Raw genomic sequence first — 23301 nt, 5'->3', positions numbered from 1 at the left:
TGTGGGAAAGAGTCAAGGGCCTGCAGGGAAAGGAGAATAAGAGAAAATCATCTCTTCTCTTCCATTAGGGAATGACTCTCTTGGATCAACAGCCATTTCATGAACAGAACAGCAGAACAGGATTTCACCTATTGTCTTGATAAATTGTTCAGGCCTCAAGATATGTGACAATGTAATAGTTAAAGTTATTGTAGGGCAATGGATCACTTGTCCTTTTTAATTTTGTATGTGTAAATAATTATTGGGGGAACGTGTTTACACGAAATTTTCACAGATAACTGAGAAATTAACAGTGACTTCCAGTCACATTTTTGGAAACCACGTGGAGGGATGCTGTTACGATTGGATGCAGGTGAGAAAGGACTTAAGCATCTTCTCCACGACTGCTTCACCTCTCTAAACAATGGTTTCCCAAAGCTGCATTTCATACCTTTAAAAAACCCCATCATGACTCAGCCACGTAGGTTTGTTAATTTGTACCTAGCCTCTTAGCTCTAGTGATACATGTGACCAAAAGAGAAACGAACATTTGGAACAATGTTTACATTCCTACATTCTATAATTACATTCCTAAGATCCACTTGCAAGGTCTTTTTAGGCTAGCAAGTACATTCTGGTTAGTATTTTAGCCCAGTATCACAAACCTTAGCACTGTGAGTTAATTCAGAGTTGCGTAGTTGTCTTTGTCTTTTCTGAGTCTGGATTTTTTTTTAAGGTTACCAGCTGACTTCTGCCGAGTGCTATGATCTGAGAAGCAATAGAGTGGTCTCTGATCAATACTGCCACTACTACCCTGAAAACATCAAGCCAAAGCCAAAACTTCAGGAGTGCAACCTGGATCCTTGCCCTGCCAGGTAAGTCTGTTCACAATTTTGAGATAGTTTACACTGAGCAAAATCAGACCAGTTAATTTATTGTTTAGATATTGAGAGGATTGCAAATAGCTTGTTATCCAGCCGGCATGTACAAATTAATGTAACCACATTGATCGGAACATCTTGAATTGGGGCGGGGGGGGGGGGAAATCCCAGGAGATTTTCTGTTCTGGTGTAGTAAATTAACTGGGATCTGATTTAGCATTTTTGAGGTAAATGTGGTGGACAACTCTTGAAAGAGTTGTTAATGTAGCTGATGTCTCTGAGTAGGCATGTTTTTTAGGATTGCACTGAAAAGTGGGATATTCAAAGTAATTTCGTTATGCAATTGGAAATTATATTTATTGAATATACGTATATGAGAGAAAGAGAGATCAATAGCATACTGTACGTGTCCTTATGTTGTCGAAAGTTTAAGAAAGAATGAAGTCACTGAAAACTGAAGATATGCTCATTTTAGCATATCTTATAGTAAGTTAAACTTACTATATATGCTTTCAAGGGATGGTTACCTGGGAACAAAAACTAATTCACAACTTTGCAATTGCCCCAACTTTGAATGGTCTTCTTCCAGTCATTATGAAGCTGCATTTTCAGAAAAAGATAATTTCTTTTGAGCAAGGGGGGGGGTAGGGGGGAGATATATCTGTGGAAACATTTATGGAGAAATGCCCATCCCATATCACTGGCATTTATCCACAACTTTATCAATGAGGAGAAGGTTTGTTGGTTTGTGTTTTCATCAAGTGTTTCTGATGGTTGAAAGGAGAAAAATACTGATAGCAGTAGAATGATAACATAGATGAAATTCCAGCCACCTTGTATTATTGAATGTTATATTCTTCCAATTTGAAAAGGGCACTTCATGAAAATTAAGTATTGACCAGGGCTTTATTGCTTGTCACCTTTGACCTTTGATCAAATGTTCCCACTCCTTCTGCTGGGAACCTTATGGTGTGTTTCTGGTTTTGGTTGGGTTTTTTTTAAAAAAAAATCAATTGCCAACACAGAAAAATAATGAGAATTGGGTCTCGTCAGAGCAGGGGAGAGACAGACTTCAGGCTTGTTGGATCTACTTTGGTTTTATTTTTCTAGAACCTCAAAGTCTAGCTGCCAGAATCTAGCTACCTCAAAGTCTAGCTACAAAAGACATGCGATTAGAATCAAAGACGCAGGTACCTCTGATCATATTTTGAGCTTGGGAATTTGTCTCTAGGACCTGACCTGAGCTCACAGCTTTTTAACACAAAAGCCCACTTCTGATAGCTTTCTTTAACTCAGCCAGGGGTGCCTTCTAGGAGGGGCTGAGGGGCCAAGGGCCCCCCCCCCAAAACAGATAAAATAAGAGCTCTGAGAATACAGTGAGCAGGACAGAAAACTAGGATTTCAGAAGGAGAGGTCAAAGTTAGAAACAGAATTGCTAGAACCCAATACTAAGAATTTGTCTAGAATGTATAATCTGCTGCTAAAATGGAATACACAGGATGAAACGGTTAAATCAGCTATGATTAAGTGGGCACAGGATATTGGTCATGATATTATGTTTGCTGACTGGGAGCAGTTATGGACCACAGGTATTAAATTTACGGCATGCAGTGCCCTGAAAGAGAACATAATGAAAATGATCTATAGGTGGTACATGACTCCAGTCAAGCTCGCAAAGATATATCATTTGCCCAATAACAATTGTTGGAAGTGCAATGAATGTGAAGGAACTTTTTATCACCTTTGGTGGACCTGCCCAAAGATTAAGGCCTACTGGGAAATGATCTATAATGAAATTAAGAAAATCCTTAAGTGGACATTTGTAAAGAAACCGGAGGCTTTTCTCCTGGGCATGGTCGGCCAATTGGTACCAAAGAAAGATAGGACCTTTTTTATGTATGCAACAACAGCAGCAAGAATCCTTTTGGCGAAGTATTGGAAGACTAAAGAATTACCTACTCTGGAAGAATGGCAGACCAAGGTGACTGAATTTATGGGACTGGCAGAGATGACCGGCAGAATCCGTGACCAGAGGAAAGAGACAGTGGAGGAGGACTGGAAAAAATTTAAAATCTATCTTAAAAATTGTTGTAAAATTTCGGAATGTTAAGATGTCAAGGGATTGGATACAAAGAATTACAGCTATAAATTGAAATTTATAAAATAGAATTTTTTTAAAGAGAACTAAATATAAAAATGGGATGAAGAATTGCTAAAAATTTTAAAATATAGATGCAGGGAAGGGGAGGTTTGGGGAAGTCGTGTTATGTTTATTTGTTTTTTGTTTATGTTGTAAAATCAATAAAAATTATTTAAAAAAAAAAAAAAAAGAGAATACAGTGAGCAGGGCATTTAACATTCAGTGATGTTAAACGTTTGCCTGAAAAGGATAAGCAATATGGAAAGAGATTGCGCAAAATAGGAGTTAACAATTAAGGCAGAATTGGCCTCCAGCAAAGAACATGACCACAAACCAGATTTATAATAAACCGTAGCACTAACAGGAGCAAGGAAAGCAAACCTGTGCATTCCTCTGCTTTTCTGCTGTTACACTGTAATCGGCTAGCTGTGGCCTGCCTAAGAAATTGTTTGTAGGTAGCGTGATAGCTCTGTGCCCTGGCCTGCCCAGAGCAACAGAAACAGGCATTATTGAGCACAAGATACGGCTGATGTGCTGCGTACAGGTACAACCTGGTGTCTACATGCTGTGCCAGCCTGAATTATCAGGGTAAATAGAAAAGTGCATTTTCACAAATTTGGAAGTTGCAGTGTGCCATAAGCAGAGGGAGACACACGGCAGGCCGCTCAAAATGTCAGTGGTGCCTGCAAAATAAAGATTAAACATGCCTGGGTATTTATTTTTGCCATTCATTTTTAAATGTTTGCCTTTCTTGATGTTTATTATATTAGAGCTCACACACGCCATTTGTTTCTGGGAACTGATTTCAAAGCTGTTTTCCAGTTTGGTTTTATATATATATATATATATATATATATATATATATGTATGTATATGTATATGTATATGTATATATATAACCTGACACTACATATACATAAATGTTAAGACAGGTGGCTGCATGGTGCATGCATATCAAAAGAAAGAGAAAAATAACTTCTGGGCAGATGTCAGGGAAGTAATTTTTGCTCTTATACAAGACGGATCAACGTGAGGCTGCTGACATACGGATCCTGAAGGGCAGGAGTCCTTTAGATGCAAGAGTCTTCTCTTCCACTTATGGGACCTACCAGAATGAAGTTGGCTTAGTCAGTAATGTGACTGTAGTATAGGACCTTTCTCATAACTGCATTTGCTCTTGGAAGCAATATATATATCCTCAGCAGGGAAACCTGCTCTAAAAGAGCACTGCAGAATAGCCCCCCCCCACCAGCTAATTGGTTTAATTAATCCATTTTCACCAATATTAAGAATAAGCTTTACTCAGGCCCTTGATCTGAGTGGGTTTCTCATGTGTTTGCGCTATCCATCTTTTCGCTATTCACACTGCAGGCTACAGACAGGCGCCTGGGAGGTTGCGTATGATAGGCAAATCACCTGGTTTTTTTTCCTTTCCACATTAATTATAGCCTTATGCTGATGTTACTTAACTGTGCATACCTTTTAACACCCGAAATGACACTCGGTTACCCACCCTATCTCTGCTTGTCCTAACAAAGTCATCTTGTGCCTTTATTTCAAATTCCTTCCATTGTACAGACAATGCTGGAAAAATTCCACCTACACATTTGACAAACGAAAATGATTCCTTCTAGCCTTTACATGCATAGGTTGGGTTCATCCATTTCCTGCTCCCCCACCACCCCGCTGAGTATCCATATTTGGCACGATCACGATGGCAGAGAGAAGACATTTGACCCACTAAAGACCAATGACTACAGTCACCAAGAAAAGATGGCGCTTCTCACTTGGTCACCACTGCAAAGCAGAGTTGGGAGCATGGGATTTGAATTCCTCACAGCCAGTTTTCCTCCATATGGGTTCTTGCGTTTGTGCTAGAAACACAATCTAGGGGGGAAGTGGCTGAAAGGATGACTTTCGGAAGTGACGGAGGTGAAAAGAGGTGCAGTGGGAAAGGCTAGCACACACAACCCACAACTGTTCTTCTGATGATACTGCTTTGCGTGTCAAAGCTCCAAGCCACCCCCATGAGAATAAAGACACAAGGACACAGAATTTTAGGTTAATGTTAATGGGCAAAATTTAGGCCACAACTTTATTGGTTACAGAATGTGAGCGGTATTGGCTTAGGCACTGGCATCAACAGACTATATCTGACTCTTGCCCGCCTTGCAGGGAGTCTGGTAAGGGTAAACCTCCAGTAGGGGGAGCCCCACTGATGCGGATCGACTCGAGCCCCCCTGGGTTCCCACTGGGGTTGTGGCATGGCCCTAGCCCCTCCCCAGGCTTTGGACAATATCCACGCCCCCAGATTCCTTTAACGGAATACCCTTGAGCATGGAGGGGCAGGTGATGGCCGCACCTCCCCTTCCCCACACAACGCTATTCCAATGCCTAACCGCCAAACCTTACAAAGTTGTGACGATTGCTACGAGGTAGGCGAAAACCAAGTGGCCAGTCCCAATTTGCCAAGTGGAAAAAGTCCTACCAGGCCCCTGAACAGCGACCAACTGAAGTCCGTAGCAAGGCCAATGATGCAACCTGTACAAAGGGTGGGAGAGCAGGAGATCTGTGGCATGAGGCTGAAAAGGGCCGGTTCAATATCGCGCTGTGGTTTAAATTGGTCCCAGCCATGCTCCCCAAGCCGCCTGATTGGCCACTTGGCTAACTGGCATGGCCAGGCCTCCCCAGGGTAAGGCGGGACACAGTCCCGCCCCCCACACTGAGGGGGGAGGCTTGGTTGCTCGCCCACAATGCGTCCCCACACAGAGGTGGAGCCAATTTGCAGAAAAGCTGCATCTGTAACTATTGGTTATTTGCAGATTAGTTTGGCTGCAGAAGGTGTGCTGGGGAGACCACACATTCAAGAAACACAAAAGTAACTTTTGCTTGGTTTAATAACAAAAACAAAAACTTCTTTTACACTAAATTACATTATATCAATAAGTGTGACCCATCCACCAGGGTACTGAGAGAGCTACTTGCTGCTCTTTATATACTATACCCAACAGCTTAATTAACATAACTTAACAGCACCTGCTATACTGCTTCACAAATGTAAAACTAGGTCATGTTATTTGCTCTGGCCCTTAAAGACATACACATCTTGTGGAACAATAATGAAACCTAAAATTTAAAGAAACAATTCAACAGTAGCACGCAGCACAGGCCCACTGCCCTCCAGATTGAATTCTGCTGCTTAATTATTGACTGGCAGTCTGAGGTTTCATGTGGGAGCTCGCTTGCCTTATGAGTCCCAGTTGCAGGGCAGCTAGCACAGCGGAAAGCATTCTACCGCTAACCGAGACTGCTAAGGACTCATATCTTGCAGGCATTGACAAAGAGGCCCTTCCCATACACACAATGTGCCAAAATACTTGTCTCGTTGCTCTTCTGATCACAAATTTAGTGGAAACAGGAATACAGATTGACTGTGATATTTGCCTCATAATTGCTATCTATTTAAATACTTTTCAGCAACGTGATGACAGAATAAGAGCAAGGCAGTTAAGAAATTTCCAGCGTAACCTGCCAATTTGAAATGAACTGAAAAGACCTCTCTAATTAGTTAAGAAAACATCCTGTCAGGACTCTCTTCCAGCTTTACGTCCTTATCCGTAATGCAGTCTAATATGCAAGGCCCTTCCTCCTCAGACTTGCTGAAAGAGCCTCAAACCCCAACAGAGGGGAGCAGCTGGGGTGGGTGTGTAGGTTGATCTTGAGCAGACAGCCACAGAAGAAGGGGTTAAGCACCTCATTTCCTCTTGCTTTTCTTCTGCTTGGAAAACTGCAGCCTCCCAGGACGGCTTCTGCTTAAGAAAAAGTCATTGAGCTCTCATAGCACATTGGGGTGGAACATCTGGGGTGTACTAGGGCTTCCAGACGAAGAATCTGGAAGCACAGAGTGGGCCCATGTTGAGTAGCCCTGGATGGTGTGCACACCTCCCCTGAGGTCCATCTGTACAACACAAAACATCTGCAGCAAGGGGGTTTGGTTGCATGTGCAGAGTTGTTTCCCTGGAATCTGCAACTCTGACCTTTCAGGAATGCTGCTGCAGCCCTGTGTTTAAGAGCCCCACCAAAGAGCAGTGTATATAACCTGCACCTGGATGGCGCCTAAATTGAGGGTTCAACAGACAGCACACAAAGATGAACAGCTCTATTTTAAATGTATTTCTTAGGCCCCCTAACCTTTCATCACGTGCCCAGTGGTCCGGATGTTGCCTTCAAGGAAATTTGTGGCATCTCACGCTCCCCGCACACTTGTCAAGTAGTTTTGCAAACTCAGGTTTGCTGTGGCCTTTACTGAATTAGGCTCTGGGCTCTTGCTGTTGTCAAAACAATTAACCCTGTGTTTTGGTATTGGGCTTCTGGGTTCTTGGCTGACAACATGGCGGAGCGAAGGATTGGTCTCCAGCAACAATGTGGTTCCTCATTAGCCATCTAGAATTTAGGATGCCAATATGCTGCTACCTTAGTGTCTAACAAACCCATTTTTTACATTCAGCCTCCTCTCATGCAGCAGTACACATAGATGCAAACTATAAGCACCGAAGATCCAAACAAGTACTTAAAGAAAACCAATGCTTTCCTGTTATTGATTCGTATTGTTTGCTTGCTTTATAATTTGTTAGGAAGTGATCCATTAGAATACGTACTTTTGCCTCTCAGGCTATGTAGCCTTTTTGCATATTCGCTTCACTTTGCTCAGTCTTTGGTTTATCAATGCTTACTTCGCAAGCTAATGAGCTATGATGTCGTAAAGGGGCATCCCTGTAAATGTGGAGGATTAAGACTGTAAATTATAGCATTGGTGACCTGGAAACCACATATTGAACAAGGAGTTATCCAAGTTGTGATGGATGCTAGCAGGATTGCTATCATGCAAGAGAAGCATGAGTAGCCTGAATCCCCAACAAAAAGAAACTCCAGTGCGGTACTTCCTGTTTGTGCTTCCTGTTATCCTGTTAACTTTGATGTGTGGAAGCATCCTTCAACATTATGGTTAGTACAAAGATGGCAACATTTCTCCCATCTTGTTGAGATGTTATAATTGAATCCTACTGATCGACAGAGTCATTTTATTTGTCAACAAGTAATGGTGAATATGTCTCTTTTCGCAGCATAAAATCCCTACTTTTTAGGTTGACCTTTAAAATTTGGTGGTGGGCTTTATTTTTAATGAGACAGAATAACTCCTTGCTGTTTGCGATTTGTAAGAGTTGAGAGACTCTTCTTTTCCGTGCACCAGGAATGGGGAATCTCTGGCTATCTGAATGTTGTTGAATTCCAACTCCCATCAGCCCCGGTCAGCATGGCCCACAGTCAGTGAGGATGGGAACTGAGCACCCAGCACATTTTGAGGCTCACAAGTTCTGCGCCCCTTCCCCACAGATACAAAACACATCATTCTCTCCCTCACTTGCTCATTAACTCTGTTGAGTTCAGTTTAAGAACATAACTGTTCTGCATTTAATAAATAAATCACTTTACATTGTTGGAGCCATATTAACTAATAGGCTAAAAAAATCGGTTCATGAAATATTTTGCAAAGTGAAATGATGAGTGCCAATGTCAATTTTTGCTTGCCTCCTTAGTCTTTGAAGCTAGATTTTTAGCCGCATGAGTAGAATGACGTAATAATCTATTTAATGCTATGTCTCTGTATAATGTAATCATTTAGTGTTTATTTTATTGTGTGTACCTTCTACTCAGAGGGTTGGCATTATTGTTCCTAACAGTGATGGATACAAGCAGATCATGCCCTATGACCTCTACCATCCTCTTCCTCGGTATGTAAACCAGCTTCTCTATTTAACAAACATGCAGATATGTGCTTGTGGTTGATTGATACTCTTAACAGAGTGTGGTAGTGATCTGCAAACACGCTCTGGGCCTGCGGTCTTGTGTTTTGTTTTTATTGCTTCCTGCTTTTCTGTACACATGAGATACTGAAATCTGGATTTCTCGTGTCCTGGAGCTCTCGCAAAGAATGAAAATTGCCTATCACACAAACCAAAGAATCTTGTCACTGAAATATCCAATTGAGACTGAGACTAAAATGTCGAGCTGTTGCCCCCCCCCTTTCTTTTCCCTATGTGGGCACATGTTTGGCACTTTGAGAGGCAGAGTTTTAACTGGATCTTTCTCAAAATGGCAATTACAGTCTGTTGATTGAAGGCAGTTCATTTAAGGTAAAGGTTTATAGCAACAGAGAGCGTTTGTGTTCTCCAGAATTATTAATTTCACGTAATATGTTAAAAGTCAAAATACTGCCACTCAACTTGTTATATAATCAGTTATAAACAAGACAATTAATTGAAAACAAATTCTGACATCTCTAGTTTTAACATAGCAATCCAGGTTATTACAGTTTAATTGCTAATGGGGCCAATAAAAGCCATTGTCTCAATCCATATTTCTTGACAGCTTTTGGCGTTTTTGCATGACTGTATTACATTATTTCTCGCATATTCATCTTTTAAGCAACATAAATGAGTCTTAATTGGCTAGAAGCTTGTTATTTTAGAATTTTGTGACTAAGGCCTTACTCTTTAACAATTGCCAAATTGAAGCAGAATCTATTTAATTCTGTTTGGCTTATTGATGTAACTTATGAAAGTATTTTCTTCCGTGTGTTTATTCTGAGGCAACCTTGAGCCCAGTTATTGAAGCATTCAGCCGATTACAAGCTTGATTGGGGAGAAACATCTGTGTGCGTTTGTGTTTGTGTGTCTGTAAGGCATATATTATGCTATTAAGGTTAAAGTGACTGTGAAGGATGAATGGCTTGGTGAATTGCGCAGCACATAATTGCATTTCTCATTGGAATGCAAATGAATGGTAAATATAAAAAGTATGCTGCTATAGTTTTGTTCAGAAACTAGAATGTCTGGGCTTCGGTGGGCTAAGTTGGCTGAGGGCCTCCACTTGAGACCGGCTGCCTTTTTGTTTGAGTTTACAGCTTTATTTGAACAATATACGTGGCCTCAAACAAGGTCTGCATAGTCCTGATCTCACAGGCGCCAACTTCTCAAGATGATTGAGGGGGCTCAATGTGATGTTCTCACATCATGTGTGTGACATCACGAGGAGCCAGGGGGTGGAGCCAAGTGCCCTATGAACACTAAGGGGGCCTGGTCCCCTAAAACAAAAAAACAACAACAACAGTGCCTCAGCCCTGTGGGAATGTTCAGGGTGGCAGGAGAGGATATATTGTTTATTAATATCCTTCCTAACTTGTGCTAGCAAGTTCCTTTACTTAGCAGAGTGCATTCCCCTTTACACAGCAGAAAACTAGTTGCAAACTCATGTGAGTTTCTTAAGACAATACGCAATTCAGTCTGGCTTGTCCAGATTGAAATGTGTTCTAATATTTTCCTGGTAAGACCCCTTGAATCCCTCCTAAAAGAACAAAGACACCACAGTCTTACTCATAAGCAATAAAAAGAAAGTTTACTCACGATCAGGCAGAGCACAGTGTGATCCATGAAGGCAGGCTTCAGGCTTAAATTTACAAATGTATAAGAACAGTTTACCCCATAATGGAGATTCACCTAGTGACTGCAGGCTAGCAGTCCAGCAGTTCACAGGACGAAAGGAAGACGGAAAAGGAGGAGAGTGGCAGCATGCCTTGGCCTTTTACCAGGTCCGGAAAGGTCATGCCCACCTACTAGTCACATGCAAGAAGGATGCTCCAGGCCAGGAGGAACAGGAAGTTTGACTGGCTGGACCAAACATTCCCTTGCATGTCCACTCTAGCAAAACAAGGAATGCTGTACTTGACTGCTCCCAGTGGATTACATCCCACAGGCCCCTAGGGGCTGGCAACTATGCCTGATCTAGATGCTAAGTTCAAAGTATAGCCCAACCACACTTTAGCCTATGCAGACCTGCCTTGCAAACTTTTATCCACAATCACTAGCATGATGCCCAGCCCCACATTTAACGGAAGAGGAAATTACCGTATTTTCGCTCTATAAGACGCACCTAGTTTTTGTAGGAGGAAAACAAGGGGAAAAAAATCTGAATCTCAGAAGCCAGAACAGCAAGAGGGATCGCTGCGCAGTGAAAGCAGCGATCCCTCTTGCTCTTCTGGCTTCTGTGATATCTGCGCAGCCTGCTTTCGCTCCATAAGATGCACACACATTTCCCCTTACTTTTTAGGAGGGAAAAAGTGAGTCTTATAGAGCAAAAAATATGGTAATTGTGCTGTGAGAGATGGTGTCTCTCCCTCCCTCAGTTTGCTTCTACTGCTTCTCAGTCAACAAAGAACTTCACCCACAGAGAGTGGTCTTGCATGGGAACTGGAACTGATGTAGGGAAGGGGAGGAATTAATTTCAGGTTCCACTTAAAGGCAATCCTACCAAAAAGCAACTTTCCAAAATAATAAGCAAGCCCAAACAGAGCCATCCTTTCATGGTAAGAATTCACCTGTACAACACCTTGTTCATTACCCAGGTGAGGAACAACCACATTTTGAACAGACAACAGAACAAATGAATGAATTCTGTCCTATTACAATAGCTATAATAAATGTTGGGCCCTAAATCTGGATGCTGGACTTGGAAATAGTTTCCTTGGTTCTGTGGTTTATTCAAAAGGTGGTTATTCCTCACCTGGGTAACAAAAAAGGTGGTGTAGAGATGAATTCTTACCACACTTTGAAATTTGCACTTCTGCAAATTTTGCAATGCAGTTCTGCAGCCAAGTAAAGTATACAAAAATCTATATACTAAACTAAGCATTAGAATGCATATATGTATGTTAAAAATAACATACAGCAATGCATTACATTAGGGGAGATTGCATTGCAAAAATTGTATATTGGGCAAAATAGCGTACGGAAAGTTGTTTATTAAAATAAATTTGTGCTAAAATGCTGATGGCCTATCGTGAGGACTTTAAACAAGAAATCACAAACTGTTGTGGAAATCTAGAGCAGTGTTTCCCAACCTTGGGCCTCCAGCTGTTTTTGAACTACAGTTCCCATCATCCCTGACCACTGGTCTTGCTAGCTAGGGATGATGGGAGTTGTAGGCCAAAAACATCTGGAGGCCCAAGGTTGGGAAACACTGATCTAGAGAACTGGATTTAAGTTTGGAAAAATTAGGAGCTTGAGAGAAACTGAAATTGAAAGATTCATGTATCCCTAACCAGAAGTAGGTCCTATTGAATTCGGGGAGGCTCACTTGCAGGTAAGTGGTGTTAGGATTGTAGCCGAAGTTCTTTGTTGGTTTCACATTTAACAATAACCCTGTTCAGATAGTCATCACGTTCGTCCACTCGGTGTGTGAACAGGGAGGTGGGACTGTGCTACAGGCCATTGCCACCAATGTTGCACATTCAATGAAATGTCTGAAGTGGAAAGCCTCTGCATTTCCAACTTACAACATAGGCTCTACATCAGATAGGAAACCCTGGGTCATCAAAATTCACACTAGCGTGGGGACTCTGCTGCAGATGTCCTGCATAGATGTCAGTGCTAGTGGTTTGGGCTGTAAGCATGCCCCATGCATTGAGTGTGCATGTGACCTGGGAAATTGCTTGACATCAAAAAAATGAAAATCATGGCCACTGGGCCCATCACCTCCTGGCAAATAGAAGGGGGGGAAATGGAGGCAGTGAGAGATTTTACTTTCTTGGTCTCCATGATCACTGCAGATGGTGACAGCAGCCATGAAATTAAAAGACGCCTGCTTCTTGGGAGAAAAACAATGACAAACCTAGACAGCATCTTAAAAAGCAGAGACATCACCTTGCCAACAAAGCTATGGTTAAAGCTATGGTTTTCCCAGTAGTGATGTATGGAAGTGAGAGCTGGACCGTAAAGAAGGCTGATCCCCGAAGAATTGATGCTTTTGAATTATGGTGCTGGAGGAGACTCTTGAGAGTCCCATGGACTGCAAGAAGATCAAACCTATCCATTCTGAAGGAAATCAGCCCTGAGTGCTCACTGGAAGGACAGATCCTGAAGCTGAGGCTCCAGTACTTTGGCCACCTCATGAGAAGAGAAGACTCCCTGGAAAAGACCCTGATGTTGGGAAAGATGGAGGGCACAAGGAGAAGGGGACAACAGAGGACGAAGTGGTTGGATAGTGTCTTCGAAGCTACCAGCATGAGTTTGACCAAACTGCGGGAGGCAGTGGAAGACAAGAGTGCCTGGCGTGCTCTGGTCCATGGGGTCACGAAGAGTCGGACACAACTAAACGACTAAACAACAACAACAACAGCACGACTGGGTCCAGCTAACATAGTAATTAGCAACTATATAGGCTGCTGGGCCAAATCCAGATCCAGCATTGAGGGAATGCTGTCTGTTCCTTCTTCCCACCTGCTTGCCAACACAAAAAGGATAGCTGGATGTGGTGGGAGTCGTAGCTGCATCCGCAGTAACTGTACCATGCCCGCATGGAAGGGGTTAAAGACTGAAGGCTTAGCACACTAGCACCCAGGGCATCCCTGTAATTGCTGACCATTGACACAAAGGCTTAACTGGAAACCCCTCTGCCAGGAAAGAAACTGACAAATGTACTTTGCCTTGAGACCGTTCCCTTTCAGCTCCATCACTGAGCACTCTGAGCATGGCACATACCATGTGGTGTAGCTGCGTTTGGTGTCTCAGGCAGAATCTAGTAGGTGCCTGTGACACGCACACCACTGCCACATTCCAGACTGCAGGAACTGTGTTCTCCTGGCAGTAATATCTCACCATTCGAATATTGCGGAAATGTGCTGCTCCTGAGAAATGGCGATTCAGGGAAGATGCCTAGGCGCTGATCAGTACGCAACGTTGCAATGCAAGCTTGGTTGCTTGCAACAGTTTCTCCCATTTTCAAACGTGCCCACAGACCCGTAAAGGTGGGTGACCCCTGCCAAGGCATACTGAATCCACAGATTTCTTCCGTTCATGTCATGCTGCGAATTCTTTCACCAGCTACCGTATTTTTCGCCCTATAGAACGCACTTTTTCCCCTCCAAAAATGAAGGGGAAATGTGTGTGCGTCCTATGGGGCGAATGCAGGCTTTCGCTGAAGCCTGGAGAGCGAGGGGGTCGGTGCGCACCGACCCCTCTCGCTCTCCAGGCTTCAGGAAGCTATCCGCTAGCCGTGGGAGACCCAGCTCTCCCAGGGCTGGCGGAGAGCTTGCCTGCACCCAGAAGCTTGGGGCGCGTTGAGCTCCGCACGCCCCAAGTTTCGGGATTAGCGCAGAGCACCTGGGGGGCTATCCCAAGGCTAGCGGAGACCTTGCCGGCAGCCAGAAGCTTGGGGCGCGCTGAGCTCCGCACGCCCCAAGCTTCGGGATTAGCGCAGAGCACCTGGGGGAAAAATATTTTTCCCCCTTTATTTCCCCCCAAAAAACTAGGTGTGTCCTATGGGCCGGTGCGTCCTATGGGGCGAAAAATACGGTAAATAATTTTGTCCTTCTTAGGCAGTCATGGGTGAAATACTGGCTGATGTAATTGTTCCAGCAACCGACATGGTTGTGCTTTGCTGCTGCTGCTGCTGCTGCTAGGGAAATGCCAATATATCGTAAGATGCATGCAGTGAGAAAGCTCGGATGCTCAGCCTTTTCCCTGACTGGCATCTTATTTTGCAGGTGGGAAAGCACCCCGTGGACCGCCTGCTCTTCTTCTTGCGGCGGAGGCATTCAGAGCCGCACAATCTCTTGTGTGGAAGAGGACATCCAGGGACTCGTCAGCTCTGTGGAGGAGTGGAAGTGCATGTACACTCCCAAGATGCCCATTGTCCAGCCTTGCAACATCTTTGATTGCCCCAAGTGGTTGGCTCAGGAGTGGTCTCCGGTAACCGCTTTCTTAAAATACGTATATATTATATTGCAGCATTGCTTATTAGCCCTCTCAGTTCTAGTGTGTGTGTGTGTGTGTGTGTAATTTTATTAGTTTTTTAACATATCATTTTCAACAGTAATTAAACATACTTTTACATCTTACTCAGTTTTTTTGACTTCCATCAATCCTGTCTGAAAATTTTCCAATCTAATCTCTTAGTATGCATTTCTTATTTTCCCTATTTCATTTCAGACTCATAACCAACTCTATCTTTTTCTACTTTGTAACACTTCGTATAGTTCTCCTTACAAAACGTCTTGTAGTCCTACTAGCGTAATTTGTTGATTACAGTTGCTCTTCAAATAGTTCATATACTTCTTCCAATCTTCTGTAAATCTCTGGTCCTGCAGGTTTCAAATCCTTCCTGTCATTTTGTCCAATTCTGCATAGTCCATTAATTTTGTCTGCCATTCTTCTTTTGTCGAGTCCTCTCAGTTCTATAAAGCCCTGAGATGCATTTCATGAATGTGGTCAACAAGGAACGAGCAAGGATATATTGCTATTATGATAGGTTATTATTATGAAAAGTGGGATACCGCCTCTCTTTAGACTACCGTGGCTGATGGCAGCGAGAGCTTAAATGCTCAGCAGAAGTTAACCATGCAGAATCCCTCCTGGAGGAACATACAGTGGTACCTCAGTTTAAGAACAGTCTGGTTTCAGAACAATTTGGTTTACAAACTCCGCAGAACCAGAAATAGTGTCTTGGTTTTGGAACTTTACCTCGGTCTAAGAACGGAATCCGAATGGTGGAAGGGCACTGGCGGCAGGAGGCCTCATTAGGGAAAGCACGCCTTGGTTTAAGAACAGTTTTGATTTAGGAACAGACTTCCGGAATGGATTAAGTTCGTAAACCGAGGTACCACTGTACTTGGACACACACACACACACACACACACACACACACACACACACACCCCAGAGAAGCAAATTGAGATTCTGAATTTGTAAAATAAATAAATAAAAATCTGTGTTTATTACTTGATTGGAGAGATCCCCAGTTCTAGCTAACTTGCTTGCATCTCAGATGGAGAGAGATTCAAGCGTCCCTCTGGTCACAAGGGAGGCATGGAGAAGAAGGGAGAGGAAGTGAGGTTAGGTCAGCAAACCCCAAGAGTATCAGTATAACACTGAAGGAATGTCAAGAGATCAGCACAGGAACAGCAGTCTAGGAATCTTGGAGGTTTCTCTCTGTCTTCCATTTCCATGCAAGTATATCAGCCCACAGGGCTAGCAGGACTGCACCTGGCACCTCCAGCAGTCTCCATATCATTATCCGGGGCCACCTTTCTGTAGAGAGGCTCTGATCTCTCCTGGACTTCTTTAAAAAAACAACCCCACAGCTCAGAACCTGTGTGTTAGCTCTGTGTATTAGCTCTGTGAGCTTTTAAATAGCAAATTGTGAAGTGTTTGTAAATAGTTGAAGGCAGCTCAGTATAAAGAATAGAATGACTGCACATGCAAAACACAGTGTAGATGAGTGATAGGTCATGCCCAGCCGGCATGGCGAGTGGTTGGAGATGATTGTGGTGCAATGACATCTGGAGGGCAGCATGTTGGCACCTGTGTAGGTTTTGGAGGCACAGGGCAATTTCAGTCATTGTGGTTGCCTCAGTGTGCCTTGTCCATACAATAAATCAGTGGGAAAGTTACCTTTCCCCTGTGCCTCAATGGCACAAGATTTCAAAATTTGGTTCTTTAGCCCAGTTATACCTCGATTGTGAAATGAGTGGTGATTACTATACAGGATCGGTTTATTGTGTAGGATGCTGGCAAAGCCTTTGCTTTTATATGATGCTGAGGATAACGAGAGCATAAAATCAAACCAAGGAGGGATAGTTTTAAAATTGGGGTGAAAGTTTAGGATAATACACATAGTGAAATGTATTCAGGCTGCAAATATAAGATCCTAGTGTGTTTCCTACAAGTAACCCAACAAAATCACCATGGGAGAACATTCATAAAGAATATCCTTCACTACGTGTGGGTTTAAAATATAATTTAGAAAGTAGTTGAAGGAGCAGAGCCTACTGTATGTAGTTCACCATTCACCATTCCAAAAAAAGCTTGGCATTGCACTGATTACCACATAACATTAAGTGCTTTGCCTCTGTACTAAGCCAAAGTGACTACGGATGAAAGTGATGAAGTGTTAGTAAGCACAGCAACTTGTGGCTGCAAGCCAAATAGCCAGTACTGAGATAGCGAGCAAGAAAGAAAGAAAGGGAGACGACCTATCTACCAAATAATTATGAACAATCCAAACCATCATATTCTCTTGTTCCTTCCTCTTAACTCAGAATGCCAGTCACACACAAAGCACATGTTGGGAACAATAAACCATTGCTTGTGGCCAGTGGTGTAGCATGGGTTGCCAGTGTCCAAGGCCACGAGGCGCAGGGTGGGAGGGAGAGAAATGGACAGAGTATGCATGCAAATTCAACTGCCTAACAGTGTCCACATCACCCAGCAGATCATAGCCATAGAGATAAGAAAAGAAGTCATTCCATTGTCTGGAGAGGTCACTTGCTGGTTTACATGGAGAAGCTGTTTTCAATGGAGCCCAGCAATGGAAGCATGCAGCTGTATTGAGGCAGCACCGGGTGCTGAATTTTTGCACCCCTAACAATTTTGCGCCCAGGGCAATCACCTCTGTGGGGCCCCCATGCAATGCCACCGTTAACGGCTAATTGGGATTAAGCAGCATGCTAGCATATTCTGCCCTGTTGCTCTTGCCCAGGTATGAGCGGAAGAAATAAGCTGTATGTGCATGGTTTGTTGTTATGTATAAACCAGAGTTGTGGTCTGCTTCTTCCTAACAAACCATGATCAGAAAGCCAGAGTGGGTGGATGGTGTTGTTCTGGTTTGGATTGCTAATTGTCCATATGGGCAAGCAGGGTTAGAAAAGGAAGGCAGAGTCTGGCTATTCAGGAATATACTTTTTTCATTGTTTTTCCTTTCAGTGCACAGTGACATGTGGTCAAGGCCTAAGATACCGAGTGGTGCTGTGCATTGATCACAGAGGGATGCATACCGGTGGCTGCACTGCTAAAACAAAGCCTCACATCAAAGAAGAATGCATTGTCCCCACTCCTTGCTACAAGCCCAAAGGTAAAACACAGGGCAGAAGAATCCTTGCCTGCTTTTCTCTCTCCCTCCCTCTAAATACATGTACTCCCTGCTACCCAAGTGGCAGGAAATTTCCACCAGTAAGTCGAATGTCTGATAGGTGATGCCTAAGGTTTAATTTTAGCCAATATAGTGATAGGAGAGCTGTGGGGGGGGGGTTTCACATCTGGCAACCAATGCACCCCTTGGGTTTCAGATAGTACATGAGTAAAAGGTAAGATAAAGATAAAGGACCCCTGGACAGTTACGTCCAGTCAAAGGCTACTTGGGTTGTGGCGCTCATCTTGCTTTCAGGCCAAGGGAGCTGGTGTTTGTCCACAGACAGTTTTCCAGGTCGTATGGCCAGCAGGACTAAACCGCTTCTGGCGCAACGGACCACCGTGACGGAAACCAGAGTGCACAGAAACACCATTTACCTTCCCGCTGCAGTGGTACCTATTTATCTGCTTGCACTGACGTGCTTTTGAACTGCTAGATTGGCAGGAGCTGGGACAGAGCAACAGCAGCTCACTCCATCATGGGGATTCGAACCGCCGACGTTCTGATCGGCAAGCCCAAGAGGCTCAGTGGTTTAGACCACAGCGCCACCCGTGTCCCAGTACATGGGTAGACAAGTCTAAAAAGCCCAGGACACAAATTTTCACAGCCCTCTAGCAGCTATAGTGGCTTATTTACCAGAAGTAGTATTTAGCATTAACTCTGAAAGTGTGTATATTCTGTTCTGACTGCACTTAGCTTCCTAAGGGTCTGAGATGATACCGTATCATGTCATCTCCAAACAAGTTGCAAACACCATGATAACTGTATTGTGTCAGACCAAAGTTAAGATCAGCTCAACAGCTTGCAAAGTCAGCAAGTTTGCTTTGTTTTATTTATTATAACATTGCTATTGTGTTTTTACACCCTGCTTCTGGGATTGCCTGCCTCAGATGCTAAAGTCGAATCATAGAGTTGGAAAGGACCGCAGAATGCCTTGAGGATTTGTAAACAGAATGTGACTTAATATGTCTCTTTCCCTCTGACCCACCAAGGCATATACATACACCATATTTTACAGGCATCATGCAGGCATCTGTACAGGAAAGCACCATTTGTGGGGGGGGGTTTGTTTTTGTTTTACAATAATAATAATAATAATAAATTTTATTTATATCCCGCCCTCCCCAGCCGAAGCCGGGCTCAGGGCGGCTAACAACAATCAACAATCAAACCATCAGATATTCACACATTCTAAAAATATTACATTATAAAAATCAATTAAAATCAAATTAATGGCAACTAATTAAGCAAGATTCTAAGCAGGTTGCCAGAGGAGGGAGTCAGGCTGCGCCCTGACCAAAGGCCTGGTGGAACAACTCTGTCTTGCAGGCCCTGCGGAAGGATGTCAGGTCCCGCAGGGCCCTAGTCTCTTGTGACAGAGCGTTCCACCAGATTGGAGCCGCAGCCGAGAAGGCCCTGGCTCTAGTTGAGGCCAGCCTAACCTCTCTGAGGCCTGGGACCTTGAGGATGTTATTATTTGCAGACCGTAGGTTTCTCTGTGGGGCATACCAGGAGAGGCGGTCCCGTAGGCTGTACAAGGCTGTACAGTTTTTTAAAAGGGCAAAAGAAAAGCAATAAGGCCTGACTTTCCATTACCATAAAAATAAGTATACTGTGTATAAACAGAAATATCTCTTTACATATTAGAGTTAATGAATATGGTAAAATACAGATTAAGCTAAGAGCTGCATTTCCACATATATAACATCAAGTGGTACCACTAAATATATCTGAGTAGAAATCTGGCAAGTAATGGTTGGGGAGGAATCAGGGCATAATAACTTCATTATCCTCTTCCTCTTGTCCTCATGCCCATAAATCTACTCCAGGAAAATTCATCACAGGAGATGTGAAATAGGATTACAGGTTATAGTCACTGTGTGTTGCCAGAATTGCAACGGATAGTTCAATCAATGTGAAAGACTGTATGAAAAATGTTGAATGCACAATCTATTGGGGAGATTGTTGGTAAGGGGTGTGTGTTGCTGTTGGGTTTTTTGCATCTTTATTTTAAAGCTTGTTGTGCGAATATTGTTCAGCCTGGTTGTGCATTTTTAAATGTTTTATTTACAGTTTATTACTACCGTACTTTGTCATGTTGTAGTTATGCATATTTTCATGTTGTAAGTCGCCTTGAGCATGATTTGAACTGTGGGAAGGAAGCATGGAATAAAAGTATGTATGTATGTATTAATTTCCTGTTCTGCTCCGTGGCAGTCTTCTGTGCCTGGAAGAAAACCTGGGGCCCTAAGCAGCAGGGAATGCCCTTATTGAATTCTTAGGCTGGGTATACGTCCCTATTGTAGATCCATCATCAAAAGATTTCATCTAAATTTTGTGTCTTGCAGCATCTAAAGCTTCACCCGCCCAGTCCATACACAAGCAGAAAGGGGAGGGTTAATAGAGTTCACTCCAGATTGCATTCCCTGCATATGTTAAATTCCACTTTTGAAGTTCTCTCAACCTTCAAGAGAAGGTTTGTTGGGGGAAGTGCAATGAGCTATTGATGGAGGTTCAGAAAAGCCGTGTTCCATATGGACCCAGTGCTCTTAATTCTAGGATTAAACACAAAACAGATTGGGCTTACTCAGAAACAACTGCATGTGTCGAATTGCTAGAATTGGAGACTCTAATCAGAACAATGTTGCTCATAAGTAGCAACTATCTACAGCTGCTGTTTTTCTAGCTAGTTTGAACATGAGAACTGTAAACTGTTGTTCAAGTGGTTTTGAAAGGAAAAAAGGGCCCATGTAGGGTTGTTTCTGGGTCATGAATTTCAGGGAGGAAATGGTCATGTAGGCGGATCACATATTTCCAGCAGCCTGCTGTAGTCAGAGAGCTTGGGAGCAGCGCTGTAGCATCCAGTGATCTCCGCAGAGGTCCCTGGGGATGGTTTTCTGTTCCTTCAAGGTGAAGTCACCCATTTGTCATGGGCTCAGGTCCTCAGGTCTAGCCTTGAAGGCCCATTGCAAGTCTGGTTTGCTCCAGTTTACTCTAGCCAAGTCCAGATTTATGTTCCCAAGGGAGTATATTTTGGCTCCTAAAGTGAGTATTTTATTAGATACTTCTAATGTATATTTTTGGTACTGATTTTGGAGGGGAAGGGAGAGGTCGGGATACGGAGCAGCACTGTTTTGTATCAAAAATGACAGGGAAAGTATTCAGCTCATTCTTCGAATTCACATAGTTGATGAACTGATAAGCTCAAACTGGAAAGGGCATCACTGAACTATTTTTGCATTTGCCTGTTTCTTCAACTATCACTCATCACATCTGGATTTTCTTGAATGTCATAATAAACCATCAGAGTGGAGTTTAGTATATATATATTTTCTTCAAGTTATTAAAGTGAGGATACAATGGGTATAACTACACACACATCTTTGGCTAAGCAATGCAGGAATCTTCAGATCTGTTAACGTGAACTTGGGGCTGTAAGGCACATTAAAAGGAGCAGGAGGAAATGTGTGCACCTGTGTATTTTCACTTCCTGCCACTGCTTACAAGTGAAAACAAAACCTCATGTCTCCCACAGGGGAAGATCCATGACTTCTGTGTCATGAAGCCCACACATCCCTCTGGCAGAAATGTGCAGAGCACACACACACAGAGAGAGCTATTGCAGACGTAATACTAAACCAGTGTTTAGTGTAATGAAACTGAGCTTCAGGCTCCAGCCCATTGGTCTCCTCCAATACGTCTGCAAGGAGGAGTTTGGAAACTTCAGCTTGCGTTTTAGATCAGCTGCATCTTAACCAGAGTTCAGATTAACCAGAGTTTAGGATTTGGATGACACACTAAACCAGGGTGGCTATCCTGTGACTCTCCAGATGTTGTTCCCCTCCTGTCACATCCCTATTGACCATGCTGTCTGGGAATGATAGGAGCTGCAGTTTTGCATTGTTTGCAAATGAGGCCGCAGAGACTTACTGCACCCTGTCCCCAGAGACAGAATGTGCTCTCCACAAACACTGTGGTCATAGTGACTAGTGTCTTGCTAGTATGAAATAAATGCAGCACACAGAAAATCGGTGGATTGATTTACAAAAAAAAAAAAAAAAGTGCATTATATTACAGCGGCATATTTGCTATTTACCTGTAATTATTCCCGCAGAAAAACTTCCTGTTGAAGCTAAATTGCCATGGTACAAGCAAGCCCAGGAATTGGAAGAAGGAGCAATAGTATCAGAAGAACCAACGTGAGTATGGTTTTCTGAAACTGGGATGAGGTCAGGAGTTGATCAGTGCTTTGAAACTGTATTTTACTTTAAGACTATGTGTGGTGCATTTTGTTACATTCCGGAATGGAGTTAAACCCCATTGAAGTTAGGATATTTTCCATACCCCATAATCCTGCCCTTAACTTGAAAGTCTTCCTGGCTGATTTGTGTCTTCTTGCGAGGAGTTAAACCACAATTAACATGATGTAGCTCTAACAACTGAGTAAGTTGATTCACAGAGGGCTTATTTTTATGACCCTCTAAGCTTGTAGCAGCTGAGGTTTTTAATCAAGTTGTGCTGATTTTCACTCATAGCCGAAGTGGTTTTGTGCATGCTGATTGAGTTTATTTATTTTGGTTTGTGTAAACTGGTGAATAAGAGCTGACTCAAACTCTCCATTGCGGAAGCAGTGCAAAACCTCTCACATAACTGTACAGTTCAGGCTTCACATGAGTTTGAAAGCACACACAAACATCAAAACTTGCCGCTTCCAGCCTTTGCTAGCTCAGAGCCAGCCTAGGTATCACATTCATCACAGAAATGCCATGTTTACAGCAATTCATCTTGTGAACTCTGGCCATCGGATCTGAGATTTCCACACACCCTGCACTCCCAAGGTTCATTGGGTGCTTTTACCAAATAAATGTTCATTTCAGAAAATGTCTCTCACTTAAACATTTAGAGCAGCCTTTCTCAACCTGTGGGTCCGCAGATGATGTTGGACTACAACTCCCGTCACCCCTAGCTAGCAAGTCCAGGGCTAGGGATAATGGGAGTTGTAGTCCAACAACATCTGGGGACCCACATGTTGAGAACCACTGATTTAGAGGTTCCCACCTTGAAATATGACATTTTACTTCACATATTTTTCCGTGTATAACACGCCCCCGTGTATAAGATGCCCCCTATTTTTGGGGACTACGTTTTAAGAAAATGGGGGGAAATGGCCCAGAGTTGTTGAGCTTTTTTGGGGGGGATGCCGAAAATCACTCACCCGACTCACAAACACCAGCAATCACCCGCCCAATTGTCACAGAAGAAGCCCTTGTCGCAGCCACC

At 43.2% G+C, this 23301-nt stretch overlaps 1 protein-coding gene across 1 annotated transcript in view; it reads left to right on the top strand.

Moving 5' to 3' along the window:
* The window catches only part of ADAMTSL1 (ADAMTS like 1), a 256986-nt gene that overhangs the window by 112631 nt on the left and 121054 nt on the right, over positions 1-23301 (top strand). The window contains exons 9-13 of the mRNA XM_081844758.1: positions 716-854; positions 8742-8792; positions 14600-14804; positions 17817-17964; positions 22136-22220. Coding sequence (XP_081700884.1) covers positions 716-854; positions 8742-8792; positions 14600-14804; positions 17817-17964; positions 22136-22220 — 628 coding nt within the window. The remainder of the gene's footprint in view (positions 1-715; positions 855-8741; positions 8793-14599; positions 14805-17816; positions 17965-22135; positions 22221-23301) is intronic.

The sequence above is a fragment of the Podarcis erhardii genome (assembly GCF_964252035.2).
Source record: "Podarcis erhardii genome assembly, chromosome: 17".
Lineage (NCBI taxonomy): Eukaryota > Metazoa > Chordata > Lepidosauria > Squamata > Lacertidae > Podarcis > Podarcis erhardii.
This window is presented reverse-complemented; position numbering and strand designations above follow the sequence as displayed.